This window comes from Anastrepha obliqua, chromosome 4 (assembly GCF_027943255.1).
Source record: "Anastrepha obliqua isolate idAnaObli1 chromosome 4, idAnaObli1_1.0, whole genome shotgun sequence".
Taxonomy (NCBI): domain Eukaryota; kingdom Metazoa; phylum Arthropoda; class Insecta; order Diptera; family Tephritidae; genus Anastrepha; species Anastrepha obliqua.
In genome coordinates, this window is record NC_072895.1 from 39,005,715 (window position 1) to 39,017,882 (window position 12,168).

The 12,168-nt window shown below is 39.5% G+C and overlaps 1 protein-coding gene across 1 annotated transcript; it reads left to right on the forward strand.

Annotated features, from left to right (window-relative positions):
• The first annotated feature begins 1,092 nt into the window (after window positions 1-1,092).
• Window positions 1,093-8,758, forward strand: LOC129244089 (zinc finger protein Xfin-like). The gene is made up of 8 exons (XM_054881706.1): window positions 1,093-1,305; window positions 1,360-2,360; window positions 2,434-2,815; window positions 2,883-3,101; window positions 6,710-6,901; window positions 6,957-7,915; window positions 7,988-8,369; window positions 8,432-8,758. Exons 1-8 carry the CDS (start codon window positions 1,174-1,176, stop codon window positions 8,651-8,653), a joined length of 3,489 nt encoding a protein of 1,162 aa, XP_054737681.1. The 5' UTR covers window positions 1,093-1,173; the 3' UTR covers window positions 8,654-8,758.
• Window positions 8,759-12,168: the final 3,410 nt, after the last annotated feature.

Genomic DNA, 12,168 nt, shown 5'->3' on the forward strand with positions numbered 1-12,168 from the left:
TATTGCCGCATATAAACAAAAGAATAGATGATCTTCTCATGAAAACAAATCACTTGAGCAGCAGCAGTTCTTAAGCTGTCACTTGAGCAACCCGTCTCCTTTGATATGGTCCCCCTATGTTTATCATCAATCTACTAAGTAGGGATGCTATCTTAGCGGCTTTCTTTGCTGCGTGTTTTACTTGATTCCAGTCTTATGTCTAGGTACTTTAAAACCTTTTTTGTGGTCAACGTATTGGAGCAAGCTTGCATGCTACTTCTAGTAGAATGTGCTTCTTGGTTAGCAGACGCAAAGCCGCATCTCCCGAATTTGGTGGGTGTCCTTACCGGGCATTGTCCGTTACATATCCATGCTTAATCAGGATTACCGGCGCAGCTTATTCTGATTAAAATTGTAGTGTGACAGACAGTTGTTAGGCGGATTACTGAACAACTGATTTGTTTATGGGATGGTTGTGTCATGAAAAGTTGGACTTCAGACAACAAAGACGGGTATTAGCTACTAAGAAATAATTATTGCTATTTCTCAAACTGCTCCGAAATATAAAAACAATTAATGCAGTTTTGAACGTGTTAGTGCAAACTAGTATTGCATCCAATCTTTTTTATTCTTCTCTTTAAATGTTTCGTTATTTTTTGTTCGCATTATATATTAACTGCAATGTTTCCATCGAAAATTCCCCTAAATTATGAGAGTTAAGTCTTGTTGTCAATTCACATAAGTTGCATTTAATTCCTGAGACAATTCAGAATTGATTCCACCGCCTGTCTAAGCTATGATCTACAAATCACTTAAAATATTGGACGAATTAAAAAAGTTTTCGAAGATTACAGATAGAAGATATATTCTTAATGCAAAATTTTTTAGTACTTATTTTCATTTGGGTAGAGAATATTAATGCAAAAAATATTTAGCTTTTAGTTGTATTTAGGAAGAGAATTTTGTATGAATAAATGCTAGTTTAGCGTGCAGCAGTATAACTGATCTCTTAACGAGGACTTAAAAAGCAGAAAGCCACCATTTGGTATTTATAAAGAAACAAAAAACACTATAGCCAATATTCTAGCTGGCAACTTTCTTCATAATATAAACAATGGATTCACCTTGGATTCGGTTGTAAAATAAATAAAGAGTTGCACTTTATTACCTACAATTTGATTATAAATTCGAAAGATGTTTGATAAATTGTCCTGTATATTATGCTTGGAGAAAGGTAGTCCTTTCAGTGGCCAAATAAATATAGATTCTGAAGAGCTGCAGTCTGTGAATGTCCGTGAAATTATCGAAAAGCATTTCAAGGAAGAGGTGAGGCTTCCGGTAGAGATGTGATTTTAATTTAAAGGTAATTCTTCTTTATAGCTGAGCATGTTGGCATACTTTTCAACGAAAGTTGTATGCAATCAATGCTGGGAATTGGTCCAATCTTTTCATGAATTCTATGTGCGTGTGCAGAACGCACACTTGGCAGCAAGTAACACTCTAAAATCATTACAAGAGCTAGAGATAGCCATTACAGAAATAAAAACGGAGACTGGTGCAATAGACCAGCTAGCATCACCTCCAACCCGTAAGCGTGGCCGCCTTCGTCGTCAAAAGACGACTGAGGATTCTTATGATCGTCAACCAATTGCCTTAAAAGAATGCAGTGTCAGAGTTGAACAACTGACATTTCCATATTGCCATAGTAGTAAAGACAGCCAGCAAGACAAAAATATAAAAAATGGATATATTAAGATAGAAACAATCCTAGAGGAGAAGACAGACTTAAATTACCTACACAAATCATCTTATGTCGACAGTGGTTTAAAGAACCCAATACCCCCGCAATATGAAAATGTTTTGGAGCAATCTCTACCGCTAAAAAAGGTGTGTACTAAGAAAAAGGTAAAAAGAAAACTAACCAACCAAAAGATAGAGCCAAAACAAACAAAAAACGCACCGCATAGAACATCTGATGACCAGGATGAATTCATTGCTCAACATTTTAAATTAGTCTGCTTTCTTTGTCAAAAATCTCTAATAGATTTTAGAGAACTAAAAATTCATTATCGCAAGCAACACCAAACCAAAGGGTATGTAAAGTGTTGTGGAAAGAAATTACTCTACCGAGGTGTACTCGTTGATCATATTCATGTTCATAACAACCCAGAGTACTTCAAGTGCGAACATTGTGGCAAACTGATGTCCGACCGTAGAGGTCTCGAAACGCATATTCAATTTTTCCATGGGTCGAGAGAACGTATTTATCATTGTGATATTTGTTCTAAAAGATTTTTTCGTCGTGAAGTTCTTGCTCGACATTATCTTATACATGCTCCTGATGAAGAAAAGATCGTTAAGTGTACGCAATGTGAGAAAACGTAAGTTCAAAATTCATGTTTGTTTTTCTTTTTCTTTTATTATATATTATTAATGTTATTATACTAATTTAAGGTTCTGTAATGAATACAATATGAAACAGCATTTAAAGCTGGTCCATCTACATTCCTATGCAAAAATATGTGACATTTGTGGAAAATCCTTTCATAGTGGTGGAGCATTTCGCCGACACCAAGAAGAACATTCCGGTTTACCAAAGTCACTGATTAAGTGCGAATTGTGTGACTCGGAACTTACGACAAAGTACGTCTTGGCTCGTCATATGAAAGTAATGCACACCGAGAAGTATCACAAACCCCAGGTTTGCCCCATTTGCTCAAAAGTGTCACCAACTCTTCGGTCGCATCAAACACATTTTAAATACATGCACGCCACAGAAAAAAAACATATCTGCAAACTTTGTGACAAAGCCTTCAAAAGGCCCAGCCACTTGCGAGTGAATATTTTTACATCCAAAAGTTTTTATAATATATCATATTTAAAATGTATATTTAAATTTTTAGGAGCACATGACGACACATACTGGTGAAGTTTTGTATACATGTACATTTTGTCCCCAAACGTTTAATTCCAACGCAAATATGTACGCTCATCGTAAGCGGAAACACCCCACGGAATGGGCAGAAAAATGTACAAAAAAAAGAGGTTCTACTGGAACTGGACAACTAATCCAAAAAGATTTGGTATCTGTAATAGAATCGGCAGATGCAGAAGAATCAAAATAAACAGAAGTTAGATAATTCAATATCCACCTTCGTAAATACAGAAAGCTCTTAAATTTATCTCTAACTAAAAAGGGGTCCATATAGTGGTTTCTTCTCGAAAAATTTCGTATTTGTTTATTTAAAACAGCAATCATTCCCATTATTTTTGGAGCACGATTTCATTCATGTAGAGGCCTCGGCTGGCTTCGAAGTAGCGCATTCGCTTTACCCGATTATCCAAAGTCTTGGTGACCGTTTCCGGTTCTATTATTCAGTTTAAGGACCTAAATCACTAATAGATTGTTGGCACAACATTGGTCTTTCCCGGCACCTCATAAAAAAGTCTAACGGCGCTAAATAGCAGCACGACTACCAATGTTGAGATGCATGAACCAAACTTCAAGTCAAAATTTTCAATTTTCGGCCACAAAAAATAGTTTATCAAGCCTCTGCAGCACTTATCTACTGTTGATCGAAATGGAATTTTTTTTTAAGAAAAATGGGCCAATGATGCCACTCGTGCAAAATCCGCATCACAGTTTGACTCTGAGAACGCATTGGTTTCTTGACGATCGCATATGGATTTTCCGATCCCGAGTTGCGGCAGTCTTCTTTGTTAATATAGCCGCCAGATGAAAATGCGCTTCTTTATAAAAGATGATTTTCCGAATAAATCGTTGTGTATTTCGATCTGCTCTAATACCCCAAATGAGAAGCGTTAACACAACGTGCGAATATTAGCGAGAAGTCTTTGTGCAGAATTCGCTTCAGGCTGGTGCTAAAACGTTGAGTTATTGAGATTGATGTTCCTAGACTGCATCACACACTCGGCTACGGCAGCCACACTGTCGTCAGTACGCACCATACAACGGTGAAGACTGTGATTATCCCAGTCTTACGAACTTGCATACAGTCACATGGGTGGGTAATTTCTCATTTCGACCAAAACTTCTTTTTAATAAAAGCACTGTTTGGGCTACACACAACATTGAATATGCATAAGTTTGTATAATTTCCCAACGTTGTTCAAGCATAAAGCCACTCATAAAGGATTGCTCATTTCTGGAGGCCAGTTATCTAAACACTGCTCGGTGTTCACAGCGGAAGCAATGGCCATATACAAAGCAGCAGATTTCGCGCAGAGTAATAAAGGAAAATTCCTCATTTGTACGGATAGCATGTCGTCTATTAAAGCCATACAAAACATTTATAGTAATAGCAAATTGATTGACAAAATAAGAGACCTTTGTATTCGGAACTTAAAAAAGATCAACATTATGTGGGTACCAGGCCATAAAGGCATCCGAGGCAACGAGTGAGCCGACGAAACAGTTCGACTTATGCCAGCAACAAGCTCATTGTTTCCAGTATATTCAAAGAATGATTTACATAGGCATATAAAAAAACATATTGACTCGATTAAGCTGGCAGAATGGTATACGTTTAGGCATCGGTATACTGAATTCAACGACAAGCGCAAACCATCTCTGTACCCAAGCAATACACCTCGATATTTATCAAGCCAGTTCGCCAGACTCAGAATCGGCCATACTAAACTCACACACCAACACCTCCTCACAGGAGGTACCCAACAACAATGTCCATTTTGTGATAATAACGCATCAGCTGACCATCTTTTAAACGGTTGTCGTACCTTAGAAAGTTTCAGGAAAAAACACTTCGGATCTACCAGATCTTCTGCTCTGCTGGCTACGGTTTCTACCACCAATATAACTGCTTTAAATAATTTTTTGAAAGATTGTAACTTAACTACTATGATTTAATATGATTTGGTAATAATAACACAGACTGTTCTATCTATCTATCGAGTTGTAGGCCCTGGCAGCTAGTACTCGTCCTTGTATTAGTTTAGTATTATATATTAATTCTAATAAATAAATAAAATAAAGCCACTCCTTTCAACCAACAATGAAAGCACAAAATTGCTCTTCCCAATTGCGGTGTTAGTATTCAACAGGTGTCAGTACGAACCAAGGTGGATTTATTATAGGTGACAGCATTCACCCAGCTGAATTTTTCGCCTTAGGTATGGCTTACGTCAAAATGATATGCTTTGTTTGTATGTATTGGTATTCGGGGAACACAGCTGAGAGTGTCGTTCGGGAACACACCTATACCTATCCTTTTGGCCACACTGAACTCATTATTCATTTTTATTCATTATTCAATTTAATTTTAACGTCGTTATTCGTTCTAAGAAAGAGATCATTCGAGAAGCGTTCTTGCAAAGTCATCTATGCTTGCAAACGACAAGACATATAAATTTAGAGTTCCTTTATAAGTTATAAGTTTTATTTTAACAGTCTTGAATTAAACATCACAAATAAAGAGTGTTAATATAAAATAAAAAGCATATGTGGGGGTTTTAGTCCCCCACAGTATGTTTACATTCGTATGTTTACATTTGCGATTGTACGTTGACGTGACGCTTGGACCAAACGCAAAAACAAATACATGTAGGGTTTTACTTACATCAAGGCGAATTTATTACCACCTTGACTTATATGTGGTTGCTGTCACCTATAATAAATTCGCCTTGGTACGAACAATAAATAACAGGAAGAAGAGCGAAACAAGGCGAATTGAATAATAGAGGTGGTGACTTGCGAGGACAGTGTGAAATTTAAGCAGAACACCCAAAGAACATAAAGCTTCTATATGCAATTTGCCCTCCGTTTTTATACGGATGACGCGTTTGTGTAATTTCTTGTGATTGGTAGTTTCTATTGGTTTCGCAGACTCTTCCTCTGCATAAACAACTAATTTCTCTCCTTCTGTTAAATTTCACAAATCACAATACTACGAAGCCATTCACTGCAATTTCACACACATGTAATTTTCTTTTTTTTTTTTTGTCTTGTATTGCGAAGGAAACAGATGTCAGACTTGTAAAACTCGCGAAAAATTAAGTACCTGTTTTTTAATGGCACCACCTTATATACTCAATTTGCCTTGGTTGTTCCTGTAAAACTGCATAACAAACAATCTTACTATAAACATATGTAATTTTAGGTAGCTCGATTCCTGCGCTGCCAATATATGTTTATATATACCAACTGCTTCATATATCCGCCAGTTGCTAACTCTTGGAGAAACAAACAGGCCACGGCGAATCTATTCAAGATAGTCGTAATCGAGCAACAACAACATTTTTTAAATAAGAATTGTTACGGCAAAGATACGAGAACAATGGAATGGCTGACAAATAGATAATAATAATAATAAGAGACTTAATACGCTATTATCTCGTTATTCCCTGTGGTTTCACGAACTGTCATGATGTGTTACAATATGCATATATGTTATGTGCAACAACATCAAGTCGCTTACTACAAACAGGAGCCCAAACACGCAAAATGGGTGCAACCGACAATTATATATACACATAAATGTTTAATCTTGCCTTATTTATAATTAAACGCAATTTTTGTAACATCCATAAATAATACTCAGCAGTATTTTATAATTATAATTGGCCACATTTCAGTCAGATTTTTGGCTACGAAGTCAATTTTTTGAGTGGCAGCCCCGATCTAAATTATTCCAGGTGGCAACTTTTTTCATCATATAAACAATGGGATTCATCTTGGATTCAGCTGTAAAATAAATTTATCTGCGTAAAGAATTGCACTTTATTAGCTACAAGTTGGCTACAAATTCGAAAGATGTTTGATAAATTGTCCTGTATACTTTGCTTGGAAAAACGTAGTCCTTTCAGTGGCCAAATAAATATAGATTCTGAAGAGTTGCAATCTGTGAAAGTCCGTGAAATTATCGAAAAGCATTTTAAGGAAGAGGTGAGGCTTCCTTGTAGAGATGTGAATTTAATTTAACGGTACTAATTCTTTATAGCTAAGCATGTTGGCATATTTTTCTACGAAAATTGTATGCAATCCATGTTGGGAATTGGTCCAATCTTTTCATGAATTCTATGTGCGTGTGCAGAACGCACACTTGGCAGCAAGTAACACTCTGAAATCATTACAAGAGCTAGAGATAACCGATACAGAAATAAAAGTAGAGTCTGATGCAATAGACGAGTTAGCATCACCTCCAAAACGTCGTCGTGGCCGTCCTCGTCGACAAACGACGACAGAGGATTCTTTACATACATTCCCATATAACAACAATAGCAAAGATAACCAGCAAGATAAAAATATAGAAAAAATAGATATTAAAAGTGAAATATTGCCAGAGGAAACGGCAGACGGAAATTATTCTTCGAAATTATCTGATGACGGAAATGAATTAATAAGTCCAACACTTCCACGTCCTAAAGACCCTCAAGATGTAGTGCACTCTTTAACACCGAAAAAGAAGGTTCGTACTAAAAAACGGTTAAAAAGAAAACGAAGTGAGCAAAAGCGAGAGCCAAAACAAAAAAACAAACCACGGCATAAAACATCGGACTATGATGAATACATTGCTCAACATTTTAAGTTAGAATGCTTTCTTTGTCAAGAATCTCTAACAGATTTTAGAGAAGTAAAAATTCATTATCGGGAACAGCATCAAACAGATGGATATGTAAAATGTTGTGGAAAGAAGTTTCTTAAACGAGGTCTACTCGTTGACCATATCCACTTTCATAACAACCCCGAATATTTCAAGTGTCAGCATTGCGACAAATTGATGTCCGACTATCGAGGGCTCGAAACGCATATTAAAATTTTCCATAGTTCAAGAGAACATATTTATCATTGTGACATTTGTTCTAAACGATTTTTTCGTCGTGAAGTCCTTGCTCGACATTCTTTAATACATGCTTCAGATGAACAAAAGATTGTTAAATGTACGCAATGTGAGAAAACGTAGGTTCAAAATTCATGTTAGTTTTGCTTCTGTTTTTATTTGTTACAATAATGTAATTATATTAACGATAGATTCCGTAATGAACACAATATGAGACAGCATTTAAAGATGATCCATCTACATTTGGATGTCAAAATATGTGATATTTGTGGAAAATCCTTTCACAGTGGCCAAGCATTTCGCCGACACCAGGAAGAACATTCTGATTTACCGAGGTCGCTGATTAAATGCGAATTATGTGATGCTGAACTTACCACAAAGTATGGTTTGGCCCGTCACATGAAAGTAATGCACACGGAGGAGTATCAAACACCTCAGGTCTGTCCCATTTGCTCAAAAGTGTCACCAACCCTTCCAGCGCATCAAACACATTTTAAATATATGCACGCCACAGAAAAAAAACATGTCTGCAAACTTTGTGACAAAGCCTTTAAAAGATCGAAGGACTTACGAGTGAATATTTTTACATACGAAAGTTTTTATATCCTATTTAAAATGCATATTTAAATTTTTAGGAGCACATGACGACACATACTGGTGAAGTTTTGTATACATGTGCATTTTGTCCACAAACGTTTAACTCTAACGCAAATATGTACGCTCATCGTAAGCGGAAACACCCAACGGAATGGGCAGAAAAATGTGCGAAGAAAAGAAGTTCCACTGGAAATGGACAACTAATCCAAAAAGATTTGGAATCTCTAATAGAATCGGTGGATGCAGAAGAACCAAAATAAATGTAAAATCTTGAATTTTATGATAATTCATTAGGTCTGTTCATGTAAAAATTATCAAGTATGTTGCCAGTAACTTATTTAAAAAAGTATATGAACGCAAAACTAGTTGTTGTTGTTGTACCAGTATCTTCGCCCTGTCAGTGTAGTGTAATTACCGGTCGTCTTCGTTTAGCTCATTTAACGGTAGGCCCAGGAAATTGGCTGTTTCGACGGGTTGGGTTAAGAGGGAGAGGGGTGTTAGATGAGTGGGTTTGATGGGGCATGTGAAAAGGTGGTTAGTGTCGTGCGGAGTGCTTTCACATGCTGGTCATATGTTTAGTATGTCGGGGTCGATTCTGGATAGGTAGGAGTTTAACCTGCTACAGTATCTAGAACGTAATTGTGCCAAAGTTACGCGGGACTCTCGGGGAAGCTGGAGCTCTTCGTCTGCGATAGGTGCTGGTTGGACTCCGATAACGGCATTCGGGGGTCGGGAGCTTAAGAAGGTGGTAAGGGTCTTCCGATGAATGTCGTTTATGGCCTGTCTGTACACTGTCTGATCCTGGAGTGGTCTGTCAGTTCTGTCCTGGATCTCGTCCACGTAGTTGAGGAAGTGTCTCCGGATGTGCCTGGGAGGTAGCTCAGGCTCGAGCAGGTGTCTGCATTGGTGAGGACTACGGTGACACCCTAGCAGAAACTGCTTGCCGAGCATTTTGTTGTGCTCCTTAACAGGGAGCATGTGAGCCTCGTCGTGCAGGTGTTGAATTGGGGACATCAGGAGATATCCTGTCGCGGTCCTAATGGCAGTATTTTGGCAGGTCTGGAGCTTCGTCCACTGCGTATCACTGGTTCCAGGCGACCAGACAGGCGCAGCATAGTTTAGAACCGGTCGGCCTATTGCTTTGAAAGTCGACAGCAACATTTCTTTATCTTTGCCCCAAGTGCTGCCGGCGAGCGACTTGACCTTGTTGCGATTTTGTACTCTCGTTGCAATAGCGGTTGTGTGCGCTGAGAAAGAGAGCAAGCTTTCAAAGGTGACTCCCAAAATTCTGGGGTTATTAACCGTCGGTATTGGGGTATCATCGACGTGCACCTGAAGTTGCAGCTTGACGTCCTTTGTCCAGGTGGTAAAAAGGGTCGCCGTGGATTTAGTGGGAGAAAGCAGTGAAGAAGCGAGAAAGGCGGGCGAGGTAGTCGTTTACTTTAGAGCATAGGCCATCAATGTCATTGCCCGACGCCATTATCGTGCAGTCGTCGGCGTATGAGACCAGTGAGACTCCCTCTGGTGGCTGGGGGAGTTCCGAAATATAGAAATTAAAAAGCAAGGGGGAAAGGACACCACCCTGCGGTACTCCTTGCTTTATTTTTCTCTGTTTTGCCTGGCGGGAGTGTCGACTGTAAAATGTCATCTAGTAACGTGGCGTGGCTGACTGTATCGAAAGCCTTTTGTAGGTCCAACGCTACTAGGACAGTCCTCTCGCAGGGGCGGTTTTGGTTTAGTCCACGGTTTACCTGGGTGTTTATGACGGTGAGTGCCGTGGTGGTGCTGTGCACTCTTCGGAAACCATGCTGGTGTGAGGCTGGAGTCAGGTGTTCTGTGAGGAGTGGGAGTAGAAGGGCTTCCAGCGTCTTCACTACTGGGGAAAGGAGAGTTATCGGACGATAAGACTCCCTTTGGTTGGCGGGTTTCCCAGGCTTCAGTAGTGGGACCACTCTCCCTAATTTCCACTTATCAGGAATGATGAGAGTGGCCATGGACAGGTTGAAGACCTTGGTGAGGAATTCTACTCCCAATGGACATCAGCATGTTTAGTCCGTCGGGGCCAATGGTTTTAGATAGTTTCATATGCTTGATGGCCCCCTGAACCTCGTCGCTGGTGAAAGTAAGCGGTGCACTGTTGTATGGCAGTTTGTGCAACCGTCTGGTGGCACAACGTTTTGATCTGTCGACCGGAGGATGCAGTATAAATTGCCGGCTAAAATAGCTCGCGCATCTCTTCAGATCCGACGAAGTACGACCGTTGAAGGTGATATCCATCTTGTCGTTGTGCTTCGTCGGGTTCGACAGGGACCTTACGGTGGACCAGAGCTTGCTCACACCAGAGGTGAAGTTACAGGACTTCAAATGCTCTATCCATTTGGGGTAACAATTGCAAGTTTTACGAACAGCTGATTCAATTGTTGGGTTGAATTTTTTAAGTTGAGCTACCTCTTATTAAATCAAAAAGAAAAAAATAATGTAAATGAAACAAAATAATTGGTTGGTTGGTTGGTTGGTTGGTTAAAGTGGTGATTCTTCCAGAATCCAACTAGCGCTTCCGCGCCATTTTGTTGCCACATCTTCGTTACCAACTTGTTTAACGGTTATTTACAGCATAACTATATCCAGTCTGTGCGGTTAAGGAACCTTATTAGGTTGTTAACGTCTAAGCCAGATAGTTGTTCGAGATTCTCGAACAGCAGTTGGCCCAGGGTTGACATTCTGTCCTTCCATAGGGCAGGGCATTCACAGAGGAAATGGAAGATTGTCTCCTTTTTCTCCGGTTGCGTTTAGTCATGGCAGATCCCCTTCTTGCCAGTTCATCTGCTCAACCGTTATTGCACATGCTGATCTTTGTATTCTGCCGAGTAGTTTGGTATTGTACTCTCTCCCTAGAGCCTCCCACCAAACTACCGAACCATACGATAGAATAGGTCGTATAACCGTCTTATACAGCCATAATGTATGCTTAGGTTGAAGACCCCATCTTCTTCCAAGCATACGCTTACAGGCATATAAAGCAATTTCTGCCTTCCTTACCCGTTCTTCAACATTTAATTTCCAGCTTAGTTTGGAGTCCAGAATTACCCCTAAGTACTTTGCGCTGGGTGATGGTGAGAGAGTTTGTCCGTTAATATTTGGTAGGGTAAAGGTTGGTACCTTATATCTGGTGGTGAAAAGCATAAGCTCTGTTTTACGTGGGTTTAAACCTAGGCCACAGCCTGTGGCCCAAGAGTTAAGCTCGCCTAATGCCCTTAGGATGATCCCACTGATCGTATTAGGACACAGTCCTGACGCCATTAACACCACATCATCAGCGTACGCCACCGCTTTTACCCCACCTCTATTAAGTTTTGTTAAGACTTTGCTAATAACGCATAACCAGAGAAGTGGAGACAATACTCACCCCTGTGGGGTGCTTCTATGGACCCTCTTGGTTATACTGATATTACCCATATTAGCTTTGATGATCCTGGTTTCTAGCATAGAGATGACCCAATTACTGATGCAATTGTCCACCTCTAAGTCTATCAACGCCCGTTGGATCGCATCTGTACTAACATTGTTAAAGGCGCCTTCTATATCCAAGAATGCCGCCATGGTATAATGTTTGTTCTCTAGAGAGCCCTCTATTGTTTGGATTACCTCGTGAAGCGCTGTCTCCGTAGATTTGCCTTTAAGGTACGCATGTTGTGCGGTAGATATACCAGAGCTCTCCAAAGAGCTTCTAAGATATATATCCAAAAGTCTTTCAAAGGTTTTTAACAGGAAAGAC

What these genes read in the sequence shown, in the direction of transcription:
- LOC129244089 (XM_054881706.1), top strand. Translation starts at nt 1,174, where the DNA reads ATGTTTGATAAATTGTCCTGTATATTATGCTTGGAGAAAGGTAGTCCT. An exon ending in AAAGGCCCAGCCACTTGCGA is followed by an intron (nt 2,816 to 2,882) that starts GTGAATATTTTT and finishes TTAAATTTTTAG; the next exon opens with GAGCACATGACGACACATAC. An exon ending in CAGATGCAGAAGAATCAAAA is followed by an intron (nt 3,102 to 6,709) that starts TAAACAGAAGTT and finishes CAGCTGTAAAAT; the next exon opens with AAATTTATCTGCGTAAAGAA.